This window comes from Crinia signifera, chromosome 7, assembly GCF_055691185.1.
Source record: "Crinia signifera chromosome 7, ASM5569118v1, whole genome shotgun sequence".
NCBI classification, from domain to species: domain Eukaryota; kingdom Metazoa; phylum Chordata; class Amphibia; order Anura; family Myobatrachidae; genus Crinia; species Crinia signifera.
This window is the reverse complement of record NC_139223.1, coordinates 31,074,185-31,099,396: the sequence shown is the minus strand read 5'-3', so window position 1 is coordinate 31,099,396 and position 25,212 is coordinate 31,074,185. Positions and strand designations below refer to the sequence as shown.

The 25,212-nt window shown below is 43.1% G+C and overlaps 1 protein-coding gene across 1 annotated transcript in view; it reads left to right on the top strand.

The window, feature by feature from the left end:
- Positions 1–24,789, top strand: part of LOC146021152 (olfactory receptor 1-like) — a 29,283-nt gene extending 4,494 nt beyond the window's left edge. Inside the window, exons 2-3 of the mRNA XM_083154952.1 lie at positions 6,644–6,861; positions 23,851–24,789. Coding sequence (XP_083011078.1) covers positions 6,644–6,861; positions 23,851–24,789 — 1,157 coding nt within the window. The remainder of the gene's footprint in view (positions 1–6,643; positions 6,862–23,850) is intronic.
- The last annotated feature ends 423 nt before the right edge of the window (positions 24,790–25,212 follow it).

Here is a 25,212-nt window from a genome sequence, read left to right as displayed (position 1 = left end):
ATGTAAGACTTAAACCTAGGATCCAGCATTGTCCCCAAAATGTAAAGATCTGATTGTAAGACATCCGCGACCCTTGGATCGTTGCAAAGGGAACTAATGGCGTGATCCACTAGCCCAACATATCTAGCAGAATCAGTGTACTTCAACTCCTCCTTCAATTTCTCCAACTGCTTCTGCAAAAGACCTATCAAGGGAATGACCTGGCTCAAGCTGGCAGTGTCAGAACTAACTTCGCGTGTAGCAGCCTCAAAGGGCTGCAGGATCTTGCACACCACGGAAATTATTCTCCACTGAGCTTGGCTCAGGTGCATTCCCGTTCCTCTCCCTATGTCATAGGTCGAGGTGTAGCTTTGGATGGCCTTTTGCTGCTCCTCCATCCGCTGAAGCATATAGAGGGTGGAATTCCACCTCGTGACCACCTCTTGCTTCAGCTGATGGCAGGGCAAATTTAGCTTTTCTTGCAAGTCTTGCAATCTCCTGCACGCACTTGCAGAATGGCGAAAATGTCCACAAATTTTCCGAACAACGGACAACATCTCTTGAACACCCCTGTCCTTTTTCAAGAAATGGTGCACCACCAAATTTACTGTGTGAGCAAAACATGGGACATGTTGGAATTCGCCCACATGTAATGCACTCACAATATTGGTGGCATTGTCGGATACCACAAATCCCGAGGAGAGTCCAAGTGGGGTAAGCCATTGCGCAATGACTTCCCGTAGTTTTTCTAGGAGGTTTTCCGCTGTGTGCCTTTTACTGAAACCGGTGATACACAGTGTAGCCTGCCTCTGAATAGCAATGGGAGATGATGTTGCTGCTGCTGCTGTTGGTGCTGCTGCTGAAGGCAATACATCCACCCAGTGAGCAGTCACAGACATGTAGTCTTTTGTTTGCCCTGTTCCGCTTGTCCACATATCCGTGGTTAAGTGGACAGTGGGTACAGAGGCATTTTTAAGGACAGTAACAATGCTTTTTTTAATGTCCGTGTACAGCCTGGGTATTGCCTTCCTGGAGAAGTGGAACCTAGATGGAATTTGGTAACTAGGACACAGGATCTCTAGCAACTGGGTAAAACCCACAGAATTAATTGCGGATACTGGACGCACGTCTATTACCAACATAGTTGTTATGGCGTCAGTAATACGCTGTGCAACGGGGTGACTGCTGGCATACTTCATCCCCCTTTCAAAGGATTGACTTACAGTCAGTTGCTTGGCTAAGTGATCAGGACTAGCATTCCTGGTCCCTTTCCTTGAAGCAGCAGCAGCAGCACCAGCAGCAGCAGCAGAAGCAACAGGTGTACCTGATAAGGATGCTTCTGAGGAATCCAGGATAGGAGAGGATTCAGTCAGGATCATGACATTGGGTGCAGGACTACTTCCCAATCCCATAATCTCTGAGGATGGGGATGATGCAGTTGTTTGAGGAGATTGCAGGACCTTGGATTTAACAATGAAAGGGGAGCAGGACGGTGACGCTGGGCGGGCTGCTACATGTTTGTTCACAGTTTCTTTTGACAAAAACTTCTGATGGATGCGCTGCAAATGCCGTAACAGTGAGGAGGTCCCAAGGTGCTGCACGTCCTTACCTCTACTTACAATAGCTTTGCAAACGCTACACACGGCTTGACAGTTGTTGTCCGGATTTGGGTAGATTTTGGGCATCCTCAATAACCAGGTCAAAATCTTGACTGGGGATGCTCTTGCACACACTTGCAGAGGGCATGCAAATGGTGGAATGAACCTCCTCTTCACAAACAGTATTTGAAAGGTCCGGCTCACATATGGCATCCACGGACACACTTAGACTCTCCTCTGGGATTTGTGACATTTGTGAACTCGCCTTTGTCTTAAAAACTTTCATTCTTTTTTTTGTAGTAGCAGAAGGGCTACCATCATTCTTCTGAGACGCTGTACCATCAGTCAGAAACAAAGGCCAAGGCCGTAGCCTTTCCTTCCCACTGCGTGTGGTGAACGGCATATTGCCAATTTTATTTTTCTCCGCACGTGACTTAATTTTTTTTTTATGGACCATTGTAAAATTTGATTTCTGCTTTGCTTTTACATGGCCTCTAGGCCTTTGACCATCGGCCTTGCCATCATGAATCTGACTGGTAGTAGCAGCTTCAGAAGTTCTATCAGGTTGCTGATCTCCCACTATTTCCTCCTCCATCATCCTCCCCCCAAAAATTTTTTTTAATACTTTTTTTTATTTTTCAGATTTTTTACACTGGACACAGCCTGTGACACTGGACACTGCCCCTGGTCACTGGACACTGCAGCACGACACAGCCCGTTACACAGGATATATGTCGTCACACTGGACACTGGATTTATGTCGTCACACTGGACACTGGATATATGTCGTCACACTGGACACAGGATATATGTCGTCACACTGGACACAGGATATATGTCGTCACACTGGACACAGGATATATGTCGTCACACTGGACACAGGATATGTCGTCACACTGGACACAGGATATGTCGTCAGTCGTCACACAGGACAGGACACAGGATATATGTCGTGAGTGACTTGTGACACTGGATAAGATATAGGCCGTCACACTGGACACAGCCCCTTGTATTAATGCTGCCCCTGTACACAGTGTACTACTCAGCAGCACTGCAGCCCCTGCGTGTGAGCACTGCAGCACGACACAGGATATATGTCGTCACACTGGACACAGGATATATGTCGTCACACTGGACACTGGATATATGTCGTCACACTGGATACAGGATATATGTCGTCACACTGGACAATGGATATATGTCACGCTGGACACAGGATATATGTCGTCACACTGGACACAGGATATATGTCGTCACACTGGACACAGGATATATGTCGTCACACTGGACACAGGATATATGTCGTCACACTGGACAATGGATATATGTCACGCTGGACACAGGATATATGTCGTCACACTGGACACAGGATATATGTCGTCACACTGGACACAGGATATATGTCGTCACACTGGACACTGGATATATGTCGTCACACTGGACACTGGATATATGTCGTCACACTGGACACAGGATATATGTCGTCACACTGGACAATGGATATATGTCACGCTGGACACAGGATATATGTCGTCACACTGGACACAGGATATATGTCGTCACACTGGACACAGGATATATGTCGTCACACTGGACACAGGATATATGTCGTCACACTGGACACAGGATATATGTCGTCACACTGGACACAGGATATATGTCGTCACACTGGACAATGGATATATGTCACGCTGGACACAGGATATATGTCGTCACACTGGACACAGGATATATGTCGTCACACTGGACACAGGATATATGTCGTCACACTGGACACAGGATATATGTCGTCACACTGGACACAGGATATATGTCGTCACACTGGACACAGGATATATGTCGTCACACTGGACACTGGATATATGTCGTCACACTGGACACTGGATATATGTCGTCACACTGGACACAGGATATATGTCGTCACACTGGACACAGGATATATGTCGTCACACTGGACACAGGATATATGTCGTCACACTGGACAATGGATATATGTCACGCTGGACACAGGATATATGTCGTCACACTGGACACAGGATATATGTCGTCACACTGGACACAGGATATATGTCGTCACACTGGACACAGGATATATGTCGTCACACTGGACACAGGATATATGTCGTCACACTGGACAATGGATATATGTCACGCTGGACACAGGATATATGTCGTCACACTGGACACAGGATATATGTCGTCACACTGGACACAGGATATATGTCGTCACACTGGACACAGGATATATGTCGTCACACTGGACACAGGATATATGTCGTCACACTGGACACAGGATATATGTCGTCACACTGGACACTGGATATATGTCTTCACACTGGACACTGGATATATGTCGTCACACTGGACACTGGATATATGTCGTCACACTGGACAATGGATATATGTCACGCTGGACACAGGATATATGTCGTCACACTGGACACAGGATATATGTCGTCACACTGGACACAGGATATATGTCGTCACACTGGACAATGGATATATGTCGTCACAGTGGACACAGGATATATGTCGTCACACTGGACACAGGATATGTCGTCAGTCGTCACACAGGACAGGACACAGGATATATGTCGTGAGTGACTTGTGACACTGGACAATGGATAAGATATAGGCCGTCACACTGGACACAGCCCCTTGTATTAATGCTGCCCCTGTACACAGTGTACTACTCAGCAGCACTGCAGCCCCTGTGTGTGAGCACTGCAGCACTGAGTTAGTTAGTTAAATCACAAAAAAAACAAAGGGTTCAGGGCTAAACACAGGGCTTAGGGCTAAATAAATCACATCAGGGCACGGGCCACAGGACAGCCCCTGGACAGTGGACACTGCAGCCCCTGCATGTGAGCACTGCAGCACGACACAGGATATATGTCTTCACACTGGACACAGGATATATGTCGTCACACTGGACACAGGATATGTCGTCAGTCGTCACACAGGACAGGACACAGGATATATGTCGTGAGTGACTTGTGACACTGGACAATGGATAAGATATAGGCCGTCACACTGGACACAGCCCCTTGTATTAATGCTGCCCCTGTACACAGTGTACTACTCAGCAGCACTGCAGCCCCTGTGTGTGAGCACTGCAGCACTGAGTTAGTTAGTTAAATCACAAAAAAAACAAAGGGTTCAGGGCTAAACACAGGGCTTAGGGCTAAATAAATCACATCAGGGCACGGGCCACAGGACAGCCCCTAGACAGTGGACACTGCAGCCCCTGCGTGTGAGCACTGCAGCACGACACAGGATATATGTCTTCACACTGGACACAGGATATATGTCGTCACACTGGACACAGGATATGTCGTCAGTCGTCACACAGGACAGGACACAGGATATATGTCGTGAGTGACTTGTGACACTGGATAAGATATAGGCCATCACACTGGACACAGCCCCTTGTATTAATGCTGCCCCTGTACACAGTGTACTACTCAGCAGCACTGCAGCCCCTGTGTGTGAGCACTGCAGCACTGAGTTAGTTAAATCACAAAAAAAAACACAGGGTTCAGGGCTAAATAAAATAAATCACAACATAGGGCTTAGGGCTAAATAAATCACATCAGGGCACGGGCCACAGGACAGCCCCTGGACAGTGGACACTGCAGCCCCTGCGTGTGAGCACTGCAGCACCTAGTTAGTTAAATCACACTACAGGGCTCAGGCCACAAGTCTACAACACAGGGCACAGCACAGCACGGAGCACATGGCACGGAGCACAGCACAGGGCAGTGAGGGCAGGTCACGGAGCACAGCACGGAGCACATGGCACGGAGCACAGCACAGGGCAGTGAGGGCACAGGTCAGGTCACGGAGCACATGGCACAGAGCACAGCACGGAGCACACGGAGCTTTCCAACCACCCTCTTCCCTCTCCAAGATTGGAGTGAAGATGGCGGGCGCGCGTGCGTCTTTTATAAGATCCCGCTCCCGCGAGAATCCGACAGCGCGATGATGACGTTCGGCCTCGTTATTGGTCCGGAATTCAGGCGGGAACACCCGAGCCGGCTCGGATCTGGCCCGGATCCCCGATATTCGGATCTGTCGGATCTCGGGGATCCGGACCCGCTCATCTCTAGTTTCCATGCCTTTTTCAAAAATTTGCATGGATTTAATAAGGCCAGTGGAAAAATCTGCTTGAGGACACCAATATATACTAGTGGTATTTAATTATGCCACCAGGTACCCAGATGTTATACCCCTGTGTAATATGAAATCTGGTACTATTGCCAGAGAGCTACTAACTACAGAAGGAAGTCTTAATGGACCAATGTACTCCATTTGTTTCCAAGCTTATGAAACATTTATGCCAATTGTTAAAGGTAGACAGGATAACCACTTCAATCTACCACCAAACAGATGGCCTAGTAGAAAGGATCAACCAGACCCTTAAACAAATGATAAAGAGTGCAGTATCTCAAGAAAAACGAGACTGGGATCTGCTATAACCCTATTTAATGTTTGCGGTCAGAGAGGTACTCCAATCCTCTACCGGGTTTAGTCCCATTGAGCTCCTCTATGGGAGACAGCCCAGAGGGATTCTGGATCTATTGAAACAGGGGCAGGAAAAACAACCTTTTTCAGAAACCTAACATCGTTCATTTTATGTCTCAATTGTATGGTCGTCTAATTTCACTTCTGAACAAACATATGGAAAGGGATCAGCAGCATCAGATGCAGAGCTATGACATCACAACAGTCAACCAGTCCTTTAAATGAGGAAGCAAGGTGCTAGTTAGTGTGCCCACTACAGAGAGTAAGATATATGCCCAATGGCAGGCCCTTATGAGATCATATAGGCAGTGGGACCGGTCAATTACAAGGTTCGACAGAAGAGTAGAAGGAAGGAGGTCCAAATCTTCAATTACTGTAAACCTGCTAAAACCTTGGAAGGAAAGTGACAATCCACCTTCTTTGGTATAAAAAAAAGAGTACAGAATTCCAGGTAACCATTGAAGTCACATTTAGTCCTAGAAAGAAACAGGAAGTGGTGAACATGATGACACAATTCAAATACATGTTTTCTGCCATTCCAGGAAAGACACAGCTCATCCAGCATGATGTGGTGGTCATTAAACAAACACCATATCACATTCCCAAGGCGAAATGGGCAGCGGTAAAGCAAAAGGTGAAAGATATGCTATGCCTAGAGTTTATAGAGGAGTCAACAACCAAGTGGAATAATCCCATTGTTTTAGTACCTATGCCTTTGTGTGCTTTAAGATTCTGTAATGACTTCCATGAATTAAATCAAGTATCTCGCTTGATTCATACTCTATGCCCCAGGTTGATAAGTTGATAAAAAAAAAATGTAAGAGAATGGGGGGTTAACACCATGCGCTGCTGAGTGGATACTTATTATAAACTGCTCCTTGCTAAATCAAATACACACTGGACACAATGTATACTTATAAGTTTTTATGAAATGGCAAAAGTTGAGACAATTTGGGCACATAAAATAACGTTACATATAATAGGTATACAAATATATCATAATATATCAATAGATTAGTATAGCACATCTGCTGAAGTACTCCATTAGTTGATTGAATGTAATAAATGGTATACGATCAAATAATTGTATCCAATAGCTGGTATGGGTTAGTACTGAAAGCTAATGGTCTAAATCAGTGGTTCCCAAACTGTGCGCCTAGGCTCCCTGGGGTGCCTTGGAGCACTTGCAGGGGTGCCTCAGGTTGGTGGTCCAGAATCAATGCAAGATATTTATGGTGAATGAAATAGGCAAAATCAGTGCTTGTGGCTTCCAGTTAAGAATATGTGGGTAAACAGAAGTGAATCATGTTTCTCACCACATAAGTGGACCTAAGGAAAACATTTAAACCACAACTAATTAAATATTTTTCCTGAAATTAGTAACCAATTTTTGGCCTAGGGGTGCCGTGAAAAATATTCTGATACTTTAGGGTGCCGTGATTAAAAAAATTAAATAAAAATAATTGTATCAGATATTTAAGGAACCTATTATGTTGACATAATATTGCCAGAACTATTTTATACATGTATATATATATATTTCTCTGTAACACTGGACACACTTTTACTGATTACATATTCGCATTGATTGTATAATTATAGAGTTGTTACAATCCTAAATGATTGATTACATAGCAGGGCATTCACCCTTAAATAGCACCAAACAGTGGAAGTCTGTACTAGTCTTGAAAAAGTTCCCAGTTGCCATAGGAACAAAACGCATCAACGCCCCCTTCCGCTGCACGTCTGCACCATCATTTATCAGCTGGTAACACCGTCCAGCTCTCCTGTCCACGTGAGCCGCTGGACACAGCCGTCACTTAGACACTCTCACTGCCAGATGAAGCCGCCCGGCTGTTGAATTTTCTCCGCAACACCTTCACAGCCACAAGCGCAGGCATCAGCCCCCTCTTCTTTGGGCTCGCCTGTGCCTCCCCAACTACCTTCCATCGGAGGGAAGCTGCCCGACCGCCCCATCGCCATCTCAAGGTGGCTATCTCCGGGACCATTACCACAGCCATCAGCGCAGGGTAGAGCCCATTGCCTTATTGGACTCCCTATTGATATATTATGATATATATGTATACCTTTTATATGTAATGTTATTTTATGTGCCCAAATTGTCTCAACTGTTGCTATTTTTATAAAAACTTATAAGTATACATTGTGTCCAGTGTGTATTTGATTCAGCAAGGATCGGTTTATAATAAGTATCCACTCAGCAGCACATGGTGGTAACCCCCCATTCTCTTGTCTCAAACTCATGAGTTTAGCCAACTCATAATAACACTTGCAGCAGCAGTGGATTCATATTCACCAAATTAACATCACATTCTTATAAACCCTTCTAGCTAAAGCGCCAGAACTCATAGTTTGGTAGGTGTTTTTTTACCATCACCATCCTGCTCATTTTTTCTTCTGGTAAAAAATGTAGCCAAAAGTCAGTACCCTACCACTCTTGTTCTGACAAAAGGTTATTGGCAAATTCCCTTGACAGAAACTGCTAAGGTAAAAAAAGACTTCTCTACCCCAGATGGCTTATTTTAGCACAAAGTGCTGCCGTTTGGTTTACATGGTGCCCCAGCAACCTTTCAAAGAGCTATTAAGAAGTTGCTGTGGCCCTATAGAGAATATGTAGCTGCATACAGTAGGAGCAAGTTTCATCTTTGCTCCTTTGGTCATGGCTAGCCATGGCTAGCCATGGCTATTCTATTGTTCTCAGCTGCAATACAATACGTATTGCAGCTGAGAACAATAGAATAGCCATGGCTAGCCATGGCTAGCCATGGCCAAAGGAGCAAAGATTAAACTTGCTCCTACTGTATTTAGACAAAAATTTTATCAACAGCTCTGACTAGACATCACACCTACCTAAGGTAGAGGCTGTTTTAAAGTTTCTAAGGGCACACAGGTTTAACACCAACCCTGAGAAATGTGGCATTGATAGAAGCCTAGTAGAAGCAGTCTTCACTTCAATTTCTTGTCTTGGAAGCTATGCTGTGTGGCATGGTTTGTGGAAGACCACATGGGAAAATCAGGTGCAATAGATTTTTCTGACACACTCCATTCTTAGCAATGGATTTACTGGTTGCGAGAAGTAAAGCAAGTGCGCAAAGCTCATGTACAAGCCATCACTCTTTGCTCTAGCACTTTATTGGAGAGCCATCCAGCTCACACACAGCTCCATTTTTCAAACCTTGCAATTGCAGAGGACACCATACCCGGACCAGTCTTGCTGTATTCATCGCTTTGGATCTCCTGGAATCTGCAGCCCTTTCATCTTGGTACCAGCCGTACCTTAAGGACTGCCACATTATTCCATCTATTGTGAGAGGTCCAGGAATCCACTACTAGGAAATCTCCGGGACTCTGAAAACCCATTCCTAATAAGGTTATCCACCACGTATGGTAATTATACACCCTGGTGTTGATTTGGACACTCAATATTTATTTGGCCCCAATATTGAATGCTAGCGGAAAATCCTTTTTAAACATTTTTATCATCATTTTTCCATTTTTATATCTTTGAGAATTCTCATATGCAATGTATTGTTTATTAATTGTGTTTTAATATTGTAATAAATTCAGTAATATCCGAGCGCTGTATCATATTCCATATATTCTTAGTTGGATATGTATGTTCTTTCAAAGTAAGCAGTATTTTTTTCCCATTCTGTTTCTTTTCTTGTGATCGTTAAGATGAAACATTGTTTTAATACAAAGAAAACAAAGATGACATCATCACATAAGTAACAAAAAGGGACATAAGACAATAAGACTATTGAATTAAAAACAGGCAATAAAGCAAAACAAAAAAAAGGAGTAGAGTGAAAAGGGGGTATATCCAGAGGCACACCTAGATATTGGTAGGCCCCATAGCAAAAGTTTGCAACTGATGGTGAAAAATGTATGTAAAACATATTACTTAGACAGCAAAGATGGGCCCCTTTCAGCTCTGGCCCCCATAGCAGCTGCACCCCTTGCACCTATGGTAGTTACACCCTTGGGTATCTCGGTCCTCCAAGGGGGTAGCCTCGAATCTGTATAAGTCATAACAATTACACCAGAATCACCTTATCATCCAATAACACTCTGTACTCACACCAGGATACGATTATTTGGTCTACAGCATGATGGTCGACAAGCATTGGGTCAACACCATTAGGTCGACATGGGGATAGGTTGACATGGTTCTAGGTCCACATGGGTCAAGGTTGACATGGGTCTAGGTCGACATGGGTTTAGGTCAACAGGTCATTAGGTCAACAAGCATTAGGTCGACAGTGTCTAGGTCCATGTCGACCTAGAACCATGTCAAACTAATGGTGTCGACCTAATGCTTGTCAACCAACATGCTGTAGATCACAACCCCTCATACCAACCCGTATGTTGGAAGCAGGTCTTAACTTGTAAATGTATGGAAGATGTTAAAGTATCCACATACTGTAGCTTTCCCACAATTCAAAAAAGTTTTTTTACCCTAGTTTCCTAATGAAGAGATGCCTCAAGCCAATCCATTTTAAATTTACCTTTTCAAGGTGGATTTTGGAATTACAGGGTCTATATGAGTCAATGGGGCAGATGTATTAAGCCTTAACAAGATATAAATGTAAGGGTGATAAAGAGAGATCAACATCCAACCAATCAGCTCCTTACTGACTTTTTTCAAACACAGCCTGTAACATAGCAGTTAGCAGGTGATTGGTTGGATATTTATCTCTCTTTATCAACCTTGCATTAGCCTTAAGGTTTAATACATCTGCCCCAATGTCAGATAGGACAGATTGAATTACTGTGATTTGCATTTCAATTTTATATGAGTTTCTCAGATTCTCCTACCTGACGGACTTATATTTACATAACTCATATACTTGGCCATTGCCATAAATATTATTTTTTACTTTTGATTCTTTTAACAATTTTTAGTGTTTATGTATTGTCTCATTATTGTTGTTGTATGTGTCCTCTTATCTGGGACTTCTACCCAGAATTTTTAACTTTAAACAATAAAAGTTGTATTTTAAAATGAGAGTGCCCCCACAAAAAGAGAGTACCTGCCTTTCCTAGACCCACACTGGGTATGAGAAGTAGCAGAGTTTTAAGAAAATGGACAACCACAACCACATTATGTAGTACATTTGTGCATTTCAATTATATTCTATGTAATAAATGTAAAAGAGAGGGTAAAATTAGAATACAAGTTGATTCAACCTAAAATACATTTGGCCAGATTATACACTTGACCAATCTGACCTTTTTTCACCCGATTCTGATGGGTGAAAAGTGGCAAAATCGTCTGTGTTTGACATCCAATCTGATCCGATACAGGGTCTTGTGAGCATCAGGTCGGAGCTGGAGATCAGCACATAGGGTAAATCACAATCGGACCCATCATGGGTTCTTTTTAGCATCTGCGATGTATCGCATCAGATTTTCCTTTTTACATGCAATCATATGCGACTTATCACATGTAAAAAATGGCACATCAAGTGCCAAATCGTATGTGAGCCCTCTCGGGAGCTGCCAGGGGAGTTCAAGGGAAATTTTATGCAACTTTTCATTCAGACAAGTCGCAGTAGTGTATGGGGGCCTTAAAATATCAAATTTTCCAGGCCGTTTTTTTTTTCATCCAATCCGACAGTAACTCGAAAGTAGGAATTCAATGTTCTGACAATTGAGTGTCAGAAAGTCCGCGGATCGGCAAAAAAGTATGCGGATTGTCGAAAAACAGCCGAGAATTCGACAATCCACCGCCGTGTTCTGACAAAACACATCCGGTTTAAAAAAAAATTGTATGACTGCCTTTAATGCTGTCGGTAACGGCAGAATTGCCGCTATATTCAATGGAGGAAATAACAGCACAGATTGACTATCCCCCTAATAGAGACACTTTGAAAAGTACAATTTAAAAAAAAGATTACAATATAAAACTCTGAAGCATAAAAAGAACCAGATGAAAACAGAATCTTTTTAATGACCATTGAGTAAATCAGTTTCCCAGAGAGGTTTGCTTGAGCGCTGTGATGACATGCTATTATAGTTGTCCTTAGAGGTCATTCATTAGCATACTGTATAATGAGCGTACACAACCCTAGATGTGTATATAATCTGTTTCTGATAGATAAGAAGGCTGGAACAGGAATGTTCTACGGTATGCCGGCTAGTGCACAGTATTTTACACCACAGCAGAGCATTAGACACTTATTTCAAATGCATTTGAAAATATAAGGAATATTACTGAAGTTTTGCACTTGCAATAACTCAGTATCAGCACAGTACCGTGTACAGTACAGTAGGTAGAACATCAATCTGCGCAGACAAAATTTAGCAATTTGTGTATACTTTATTTCAGCAAAGCGTCAGTTACACTGTTTGCATTTACAGGTAAGTGAATTTAAAAAAAAAAAAATTTGGCCAGTTCAGCATTTGAATTGTCAAGTGTTATCTCAGAACTAAAAAGAAAAATCTTTTACAGCCGGACAGGAATAGCCCCTACTTCACAAAGGTCCAAGTGGGGACCGAAATGTCAGCGGGATGATCTGTGCTTGTACACGTATCAATGTTATTGTTTCTCCACAATACTGGAGAGCACAGCACATTGGGCCTTATTTTGGTTCATTCTTTCTGACAAAATCCTTCTTAGATGGACAAAACCATGTGCACTGCAGGGGGGGCAGATGTAACATGTGCAGAGAGAATTCGATTTGGGTGAGTAATTTTGTTTCTGTGCAGGGAAAATACTGACTGCTTTATTTTTACACTGCAATATAGATCTCACTTTGAAGTAAAACCCCACCCACATCTAATTCTCTCTGCACAAGTAACACCTGCCCCACCTGCAGTGCACATGGTTTTGCCCATCTAAGAAGGATTTTGTCAGAAAGAATGAACCAAAATAAGGCCCATTGTAATAATGACAAAGACAGATTGTTTCAGAAACATATCTCAGTTGTAGCTTGAATTTTGTTAATATGCTGTCATCGATGTTTGTGTCCTAATTTAACCCTATGAGTGCCAAGTGAGTATGTCAAAATAGGTGTGAAAATTGCCAAATAAACCTTTTTATTCATCATAATGTCCTGTAATGTTACCTTATATAGGAAATATCTTTTTTACACATCATTTTTATTTGAATTTATATAAATGTGAGCGACGCTGGGATTTTCGGCAGATATTCTGAACATCTCACAGAGAGATGCTGTTAAGGGTATTAAGGGTTAATATTAACGCTAACACAGTTGCAATAGCAATCTGTAATCAATGAAACTGTATTTACAGAAAAACCTGTCTGGGCCGATAGAAAATTATCCATCCAACTATGTAACGGCTGCACAGGGTTTGTTTTTGCTTTGGGCAGCGGAGTGGGAGGAGCTAATATTATTACTCAGGTATAATCGGTCCCCTGCAAATTCTCTGCGGGGACTGATGTTTCTGGTCTGCACATGCATATCAGCAAATATGTGTGGATAACACAGTTGCCGAGACGTTCCCACACGGTGGGCGTGTAGTGGGTGTGGGGGGGGGCAATCACATGGGGCAGTCCTGGGCGTACCCGCAAAAAGGTGGGTGTACCCTGAAAAACACTTTGCGTCCCCATGTGAAAACGGGTCTGGCAGCTGATGACACATGTCAGCGCCCGCCCCGTTCTCGGCCATTTCTGACAGGGTACACTGACTTTTATTTGCGAAACGAGGAAAAACATAATTTGATGGTCTGCGACCATCGAATGATTTTTTCACCGTTACGCCCACATACAAATGGATGCGTAAGCTGCACATGCGTTTGCATGCTGCGCGGACGTATGTAGCCAATGTATGCTGCTTAGTGAGTCAATTTGAATCAGGCCCCAAATGTAATGAGCTTTAATAAGTGGTAAAGTAGAGAGAGATGAACAGTGATAAAGCACCAGCCAAACAGCTCCTTACTGCCATGCTACAGGCTGTGTTTGAGAAATGACAGTTAGGAGCTGACTGACTGGTACTTTATCACTTCATCATTCTCCACTTTATCACTTGCAAAGGCTGAATACCTTTGGCGCCATGGGCCTTATTCTGGTCGATGCATAATTTTCCGAATTCATGCATGCATGGGCAACGCTATGCGCATGTGCCACGCACGGTCTCCGTACTCGTTCTCACTAATACCGTACAGAAAAGTGCACCGCATTCACTCAGGAAATATGGGCGTAATATAGGCGTCATTCGGAACTACACAGGGGCGTAGTTTCAAAGTGGGCTAAACTGGGCGTAAACATGGGCGTACACGAGGGAGTGCACTAATTCTGGTAGGCATGCATTCGGACAGAACATCGACTGCAAACGAACCAAAAGGCAGAAAATATGCGGTCTCCATAAGCAAGTATTGCTTTACGGACACCACTCGGTCATGCGCTAGGCAATCGGAACGCCCAATTAGTACGGCCGCACCTGAACCAATGTCAGCTGAACACAATACAATCACCTCCTCTACTCATTACTCATTAATTACACTCTTGTCACTGCTTCAATTGGAACCATTGCAGCTTAAATGGACCATTACAAAACACACAAATCTATGCTGAAAGCACGGATGCATTTTTTACACACATTTACACTGCAAGCAATGGACAGAACTTGCTATAACTAATATAAATATACATGTCACTTTTACATTCACCAATAACAGCACACATTTCAGGATCAAATGAAATATTTATTACAGTTAGGGAAAACATAAAATTTTAAGAGCATGTTATTTGCCACATGCCAAAAATTAAAGGTACCATAACAGGAATTAAAAAAAAAAAATGTACAAAAATGTATTCTTTTCATACATACAGCAGAATCATTAGGAACACATCAGGTGGCTTCACAACAAATATATAGCACCAACACTTCAAGTACAGCAGACAGTAATGATAGCCGAAAGAGGGCAACAGGGGAACCAAACAAAACATTCGAACCGAAGGCAAGTTTGGGTACCCTGTGCACGGGATTGGGTTGCACACATGAAGCTGACACACACAGCAAAATTAAAGATTTGGGAAGACATAAAGGTGGAGATTAATGCGGAACCAAGTTCATTTGCGGGACTTTTTGGCCTTGGTAGGGCCCTTGCCACGTGCAGAAGCTCCTTGGCCACGGCCACAGCCACGTTGGGATGGTGGGGCAGGTGGAGCAGATGATGTGGAAGGGGGGGATGGTGTTCCCCTTCTGCCAGCAGGGAGTGCTGGTTTTGGAAATGCACCAGAAACGACTGACAATAGGGCCCTATTGGTGGTAACTAGCTCCACCATAAGCTCATTATGGCAGAGGAGGAGGTAATTTTCGCGCAGGGCTTGCTCTGCCAACACCTGCAGGCTGCCAGCTATGGACTGCTGGGTGGCAGCCATGGCCTGCTGGGTGCTGACAATACCCTGCATGACCTCCTCGGTCCTACGCAGCCGCTCTGATCCTAAGTCTCCCTGCTGGCGAAACTGGCCAAGCATCTGCACCCACCTGTCCAAATCCTGTGTGGCCGTTGGCTCCTGCTGCTGCACATGGCTGGCACATGTGGCAGGTGGCACTGACTCCTCCGCCTCCTCAAGAGTTTCACTGCCGCACGGTGGAGATGATGCTAAAAGAGAAACTTACAATTACAACACATTCCTTTAAAATTAGTACAAACTACTTATGCCATGCAAACAAATTACCTTCTAAGTCAGTAGCAAAAACGTCTACTGGGGCCTCACTATCCATGTTGCTCACCCCCCGGACCTCCTCAATTGCAATGCAGCCCTCAGCCATCTCCTCCAGGGGGGTGAGCGTCATGGGGCCAGCCCCAGAGGTGTGGCTGTGTTCCCACCGTTTGGTCAGTTTCTTCTTGAGGTTGCTTTTGAAGTCATGCCACCTGCAAACAAAGTTTACATATTATAACATGTCACCCCTGACGTTTGATGTAGCATGCATTGTATTGTATGTCAACGTGTGCTTCATTCAACATAAGTTACATTATGTTAAACTATAAAACCAACACTTTGAAGAAACATTCACACTCACCCTACAATAAATATAGAATAAGTGACATGGCAATCATGTCTGTTGCTCCTAGCAATGTGTCCGACCATTTACCAACTCCATCTAACATATAATAAAAACATTACTGGTCTTGTTCTGCTCAAATGTAACACTTTTTTACGTGCTCCGTCTCACGAACTTGTGGAGCTACCGCATTAATCTCCACAGTTATGTCCTCCCAAATCTTCCATCTCCTTGTGTGTGTCAACCTCTCCTGTGTCAACTCTATCCAATCCCGTGCATGGGGTACCAGTATGGCAAGCTCCTGCAATTCAAATGCCATGTTCCTGCTGGTTGGTTCCTCTGTTGGCCTCTTTCGGCCACGCCCACGGCCACCAGTCGCTGTACTTGAAGTGCTTGCCAGGCTACTCTCTTGTGAAGCCATCTGCTGTGTTCCCAATGATTCTGCTGAGGCAGAAGATGGCCCAGCTGTAGATGGGGCAGCTGTCTACTCACCCCCCAATGGCTGGTCTCTGGTGAGGTGCACATTGGAGGTGATGGAGTCCAGCTGAGCTAGGAGGTGGTGATGATCTTTTGTTCCATGCACACCTATATATACATATGGAATGGGATCATTCGTCAGACTGCATTTAGGTCTACAGTCATTAGGTCGACCCCACTAGGTCGACTGGCAGGAAGGTCGACCTGACTTAAGGTCGACATGGGCCAAGGTCGACATGACTTAAGGTCGAATTTGCATAAAGGTCGACATGAGGAAGGTCGACTGGTCATAAGGTCGACATGGGTTTTTCACTGTTTTTTTATCCGAATGTCGACACAGTCGACATGGACACAGTTGGCAATGAGAATCGGACCCTCGCATCGCTCGCTTCGCTCGCAATGCTTCGGGCACGGTGCCTCGCTGCGCTCGGCACACTATTTTATTCTCCCACCACGCCCTAGTGGATGGTAGGGCATGAAATACCGCCTGTCGGCACATGTCGGCTCAAAAAACAGTGAAAAACCCATGTCGACCTTATGACCAGTCGACCTTCCTTATGTCGACCTTTATGCAAATTCGACCTTTAGTCATGTCGACCTTGGCCCATGTCGACCTTAAGTCAGGTCGACCTTCCTGCCAGTCGACCTAGTGGGGTCGACCTAATGACTGTAGACCTAAATGCAGTCTGACGAATGACCGCATCCCATACATATATATATACACATTGCTTCAATTGGCGTACATCAACCCCACCGTGCGTTCTGTGCGGCAGCGTTCCGTACGACTACCTACACCGTGCGGCGCTTAGGCCACGCCCATACCACCGGAAAAACAAATCTACAAAACCAGGCATACTTTCCAAGTCTGATTTTGTACTCATTGCCAGATTTGAACACCAATAAACACCTACAACTTTGGCCAGACATAAAATCTATATGTGAATGTTCATTTTTACTGTGCACTTGTTTGGTATGTACAACAAATGACACTAACCCATTCCATATGTTAATCCATGCCACAACTCAGGCAATAGTAATCAGTGCTTGCATCCAAATCACATGTGATAGGCCTATAAATACTGCCTTGATGCTAGGTACATAAATGGCACCATGGCCTAATAATTTGAAAAGGTATAGCACTATTTTGTATGTTAGTGGTGTATTGTTTTCATACCAATAAGGCTGACTAATGTAGTACCTTGTACAGATATGTGTAACTGTATATTGTGGCACACTATTTCACCTGCTGTTTTCAGCCATGTTTGGAGAGTATATTGGTTTTCCAACATATTTCACCCTGTCTTATTAGTATATACTAAGTAATGCCAAGGTTAGCTCAGCGATGCCAACCTACAGCGATGCAATGTTTTAGCTGTTTGTTGTGGCGCATACACGCATACAAATGTTCAATAAAGTTATTACCAAATATCGCTGTGAACAACCAATTACAGGACATGATTGCTTGTATTGCGCCATTGCTAAGATGGCGGCCTATGGGAGAGCAGCCCCATTCTCTCCTGCGGAGCTCAGGGCACTGGTCTTCATTATGGAGAGTAGGCTGGGCCGTGCAGGGCCTTTTATAACGAACAGGCAGAAGCGCAGTGCTTATGCTGCGGCCTGCCGCCGAATATACGGCCGCACCCAGGTGCGGAGGACCATCGCCCAGCTGGAGAGGCGATGGTCAAACCTCCGGAGGTGACAGCCACAATTGCTCCAGCAAATAAGGGGCAGGATAGCTCAATGTGAGTGTTTACACAATAAATACACATTTTTAAATGATTGCTTAAATTAACTTTTTAAAGTCAATAAGGTAAACTGGCTGATCATGAGTTTAAAATGGCATACACTATATGTGTGCTACTTCCTCTTTGACATGCAGTCATGTGGATATAATATGTAATTCTATAGGATTATTGATTGTGATGCATACAATGGGGCAGATGTATTAAGCTTTAACAAGAGATAAATCCAAGGGTGATAAGGAGAGATAAACGTCCATCCAATCACATCATAACTGCCATGTTACAGGCTGTGTTTGAAAAAAGTCAGTAAGGAGCTGATTGGCTGGACATTTATCTCTCCTTATCACCCTTGCATTTATCTCTTGTTAAGGCTTGATACATCTGCCCCAATGACCCTTAATTGGCACTAATCGTTCTTTTCTCCAACACAGCACGGGATCGAGCACGACAGGCCCGGGAGGAGACAGAGGCGGGGCAGGCCCGGGAGGAGGTGCCGGAGGAGGTGGAGGAGGAGGTGGTGCCGGAGAAGGTGGAGGAGGAGGTGGTGGCGGAGGAGGTGGAGGAGGAGGTGGAGGAGGAGGTGGAGGAGGTGGTGGCAGAGGAGGTGGAGGAGGAGGTGGTGGCGGTGGAGGAAGGGAGGAGGAGGTGGTGGCGGTGGAGGAGGTGGAGGAGGAGGTGGTGGCAGTGGAGGAGGCCAGGGAGGAAGTGGAGGAGGTTGAGCTGGAGGAGGAGGAGGCCTGTGAGGTGGTGAAGGTGGCTGAAAGTGGTAGGTATACATAATGCATCATTAATCATTTTTTTGACTACTATTTGTTATGTAGCACTGGTGAATCAATTGTGTTTTACAATAGTATAAAGTAATAAAACAAAGTGTGTAGCAACAGACACACTTAGAGGTTAGATATGGTGACCAAGTCATCCCTTTCATCCGGGACACATCTTAATTACACAGGTTCTGGGGATGGCTTTCAGCTCGATTTTAACTGCCACAGAACCTGTGTAGTTAATCTAGATCCTGGATTAAAGGGATGACTTGCTCACTTTAGGGTTACATGCCCCTGCTGCAAGCGTACAATCTGTAGCCTCATATAGGTGAATAGAGTTTATAGTTGATTGATATTTCTAAACTAGATTAAGTATGGCATAAATGGAGTATGGACAGGCGTGGCTTATAATGGAGTCACAAGTGGTCAGTGCCCCTGGGCCCTCCTCTAGCTCTCCACTCCCTGTGTTTGGCATGTATTTTTGCCAACATAATTGTTGGTTGATTTTGTCTTAATAATGATTTTGTGCATGGGAGTGGGTTAGTGCTGCAGCTTCACCTAACTGGCAATATGACAATGATTTATGGAGCAGACCATCAGCAGCCAATCCATCCATGACTGCACAAGTGTACTGTGCATTCCTGAGAGCTGACTAAGTCCCATGCCACGTTGCATCAGAGAACAGAACATGAGTTGTTATTGGTGGAACTCATTACATGCTTCTCATGTCAACGGACAACAGCAGCAGCAGCTTAGTCATGGGTGGGTTGGGATTCAGAAGGAGCACTATGACTGTGAGGTCTTCTACAGAGTAAAGGGTAGAGGGACAAAAACAGGCTTTACATTTAGTATGTATGCATGTATGTATATATGTATGTGTCATATATATTTATATATGTCTATATATATATATATATATATATATATATATATATATATATATATATATATATATATATATATATACACATGTCACCTTGCATTTATTAGATTTATGTATGACTATGTTAAATGTATTCATGAATATCATTACTAATTTTACCCCCTTTAACATGCCCACAGATGAACCTACCCAAGCAGATGAGGGTGTCCGTGGGAGCACCTGCACTTAGTCCTGGCAGACCTGCAGGACTTAACTGACCTGCTGTTGTAAAGTTTTTTTTTGTAAATTTTTACTTTTCAATATTTTGTTTAAAAAATAAATAGTTGTTAACAGTTAGAAGTTGTCTGTGTGTTTTTTTGACATTAAACAGTATATGTGTAAATTGTTTAGAATATTTTTCAGTAGCAAAAGGTACATACTATATATATGTATGTTATTGTAGTGTGCACATCCTTGCAATACACAAATGTACTATAATTGTAGAGCAATTAACATTATCCAAACAACAAAATACACACACACACACACACACACACACTGTGTTTATAACTGTTGTTAAGTTTCCTTTAGTATGTGTAAGTAATAATTAGCACATTGTAGAATATTGCATTTGACGTGCAATTATGATATAATATGCATACATAAAACCTAGATAAAGGGGTAACAATAAATAAATAGCACTTCACATGATGTAAGGGTTAATGTCTGTAATGAATGTGGTAGTAATGTGTTTAAGTATCTATTAGGATTTAATTGATTCCAATTCCAAACAAACACTTTTTAATGAGGTTGCCTAATTGCATAAGTGGGTCATGTGACCGATTTATGAGTTCAGATAATAGTCGTGAGTTTTGCGATAATACACCGCATCGGTGCATACGGGCAGGTTCCCGTCCGTTCTGACGCTGTAAGACCATGCAGACGCTGTAAGACCGTGCAGAATATGTGTGTGTCCACCGCAGACGCAAGGTTTGGATGTTGTCCGTAAACACGCCCTCTTCTTAAAGTGTGAGTCCGTCCGAATGCGGAGGACCGGTGGGCGTTTCTTCGTACGATGTCCGCACAGCGTGGCGTGCGGTCCGCTCCGAAAGAATTCGGGATGGACCGCATCGACCGGAATAACCTCCCATGTGTTGAAGTGTTCAGGATTGCACTCAGGTAGTAGCAGGAGCTCAGGATCACATTGTGTAGCAACGGTGGACAGAACTGACCGTTGCACTTGGGTAGCAGAGTGCCAGTAACTCATTTTTGCACCCGGGTTCCAAAAGGGCAAAAAAAAAAATATAGAACTGAATCATGGATAACAAACTGCTTCAGTTGTTCCTTCTATGCCCTGAGTGCTTTCATGTTTTACTGATATGTGCCCATTTTACCACCAACAATAGTACAGTATGCATCTTGTCAAGATTAATTCACATGGAAAGATACATTTTGTATTCCATATTATTTGTTGACTTCATTATGTTTCAACTAGGCACATTATAATCCATGTTACTCTGTTTTATACATCTCTGTGGCAATTAAACAAAAATAATAATAAATAAAGTATTTAATATGAATATAGGTAAAACACGCTGTACTGTAAGTGTATACAGTATTTTTCGCAATTAGGAGCAGTCACTACTGTAAATGATAACTTATTATTCTTTTTTTTCTTATTATTATTATTATATTGTTATTATGATTATATTGGTATTATTATGATTATTATTATTATTATTATTTTTATATTGTTATTATTTTGATCTTGCAGAATCCCATGCAGAACCTTACTTATATTACACAATTCCGTATCGTGCCATGGACCCCTTAGTTTCTGTGTTTTTCTCTCAGATCCGGTGGACAGCTATAGTCTGTGAGCTCCGGATGCATGCCCCTCCTTATCTCTGCAAAGTATTCATCTTATGATCTCTGCAATCTGGGGGACTGCCATGCTCTGTGACCTCACCAATCTATGTGCCCCATAATTTATTTTAATGGCTATGAAAAAGAGAGGCTGCTCACCTACAACCTCAACCCCACTGAAGATGTTTGGTCTTCTATGCTAACAAGTATTGGGCCTGTTGTGTGCTTGGATGGGATACCAGCTAGGATTTTTAGGTAATATAATGGTATTATACTACATCGTACTGCAAATTAGGAATTAATTTACTCATTGTGAGAAGAAGAGTTCTAAGTTCTAAGATAATGCACTGGGTTCATATTAACCACCACTATATCATACAGTACATGTATGGTCTTAAAAGCTAAGCAGTATTGGGCCTTTTTAATACTTGGGAGGTAGACCACTTGGATTTGTCAAATGCTACAGAATGTTTAGACAGAGACCACAGACTATTCTTAGCAGATATATTTTGTGAGAAGCAGAAGAAAACCAGGTGCAATAGTTTTTTTTGCCACACTCTATTCTGCGCAATGAATATACTGGTTGCGAGAAGTAGAACTGTACTAAGTAAATGGCCAGAGCTCATGTACAACCACAAGTAAATTGCACATGTATGTTCTTTCAAGGTAAGCAGTACTGGAGCCTGGTGAGTACTTGGATGGGGGACACCCAAGAGAAATACAGAATTCTCCTACAACCACGGCAGCATTGGACATGTATAGTCTTGGAAGCGATGAATTGTTTACTTGGAAAGTAGTTACATAGGAGTCCACCCGGGGTTGTCAAAAGCTTTTGTATTTTTATATTGTGACCACAGACTATACTTAGTTGTAAATTGAGCAGTAGTAGAGTTTTTGGAAAAGCAACAGCCATCTCCTACAACCATATGTACTTGCCCTTATTCTAGATGGAATGCTCCACTGCACATTCCCACATAGGAGCGATGTTTAGCGACTGTTTATGCGCATAAACTTTTATGTGCATGTGCAGCCGCATTGTACGAGCGGTCATGGCAAATTGATTGTTCTCCGGCCACTCGCACACAGCAGTGTGGGTGGGGGGAGTGATGTGGCAGGACATGGTCACGCCCATGGGAATGCCTAGTGATTTATGGGCGTTCCCATGAAAACACTGGGAAATTCTCCGGTGACATGGGTGCGGGCAAGGGGGCGGGCAGCTGACCTAAGCAGAAGTCAGCTGCCTGCCTGCTTCCCTAACAGCATGGGTGGCCAAACCAGTCCTTGAGATCTACGTTTTCCAAACCCCCTAGCTGGTGCACAGCTGTAGTCATTACTAACTGTCACATTTTCAAAAATCATTCCTACTATAGATCCACAGGTTGCCTGAAAAACATGAACTGTTGGTAGATCTTGAGGACAGGTTTGGCCATCCTGGCCTTACAGGGACTCACAGATCTAAGACACCAGAGAAATGTGTGAGTTCTACGAGCGCTTGCAAAATCATTCGATGGTTGGTGACCATCAAATGATTTCCCCCCTGCATGCAAGGCTACGCATGGATGTATATGCTAAACACCCATTTGCATGTGTAGGGGAAATCGGCGTGTGAGGGTGGGGCAGGTGTTCGTGCGGGCGCCGGGCAACGTTTAGAGGACCCACAAACCTGCGAATCACCCCCAAAATGTGCTGGAAGCTAAGCAGGCCCGATCAGAGACCACCGGGATTGTCATAAGCTCTAGTATTTTTACACTGCAATCAAAGTCTATTCTTAGCAATTAGTTTATTGGTTATGAGAAGTAGCAGAGTTTTAAGAAAATGGACAATGTTCTACAACCACAACCACATACAACATGTGTAGTATATTTGTTCATTTTAATTATATTCTGTGTATTAAATGTAAAAGTAGGGGTTTTATTCTTCTCCTTCTAATATTTCTTCTTTGTCTTCTTCTTCTTCTTCTTCTTCTTCTTCTTCTTCTTATTATATAGATATTTTTATTATTATTATTATTATTATTATTTTGGTATTATTGTCTTACAGAATCCCATGGAGAACATTACTTATATGATAGAATTCCATATTGTGCCATTTTCCATGAAAGCCGGTGATGGACCCATTATTTTATGTGTTTTTTTCCTAGTATTTCTGTTTGGAGTCCTGGTGAACACGGCTATAATCACAGTGATATGTCTGGATTCTCATTTACACACCCCCATGTATCTGTTTCTCTGTAACTTGTCCTTTGTAGACATATGTTACACAACAGTAACTGTCCCCAAACTGCTGGACATATTATTATCCGGGAATAACACAATGTCCTTCCCACAATGCTTCACTCAGGTGTACTTCTTCTTCATAGCTGCCAGCTCCGAGGATTTACTACTATTTGTGATGGGGTATGACCGGTACATCGCCATCTGTCATCCCTTACACTACCACCAGATACTGAGGAAGAAGGTCTGTATCCTGCTGGTGGCTATGATCTGGCTATGCGCATTTATAAACTCAAGTTTGTGGTTATTATCAATTCTTAAAATGTTCTTCTGTCGATCAGTCACCATCCATCAGTTCTTCTGTGATGCTAAAGCTCTGATTAATATCGCCTGTTCTGGCACAAGCATGTTTAATGTCACCATATATGTAAACATACTTTTATTTGGTGTTTGCCCAGTTTTCATTAATATAATGTCATACAAAAAAATTGTCAGTGTTATATTGCATATTAAATCAAAGGAAGGAAGAAATAAAGCTTTCTCCACCTGCTCATCCCACCTCACCGTCATGACCATATACTATGTTATTTGTATATCTGTCTATATGATACCACCATCAGACCAATCCAATTTCCTCGAACAGATTTTGACTGTGATCTATTCAACAGTGATCCCCATGGTCAATCCTCTCATATATAGTCTCCGTAACCATGAAATCAGAAGAGCTCTTCAGAGATTAGTGGCACCGTTGGTTAAGTCTCACTAACACATATTTAGCCCCTTTCTTGTATCCATGTACATAGGTCAAACCCTTTTCTGGTAACTGTCCTAGTTGATGGCTGGTTCCATCATCATGCAAAACAGAAGTTTCCACTGGGCAGGAAAGAATGTCATCTGAGATGCAAACATACTGGGATTCTTTGTGTTCCTGGTGTTGTCTTGCCTGGTCATATTCCTGATTTCAGCGGCATCAAGTACTGCCCAGCCTGTACAACCCTCCTCAGTTTGTGCCTGTAGTACAACAGGGCAAATTAGGAGTTGATAGCAGTGTGTAAATGGCAGCCACCTTACCACTGTCAATTTTGTTTGCTGTTTATGTTAAATAACCAGCAAAGAAGGTGGGTATCGGCTGGGTCTGTTTTATAAGTCTGGCATGTTTTTTTTTTTGTTGTATAATATTTTGTTGTAT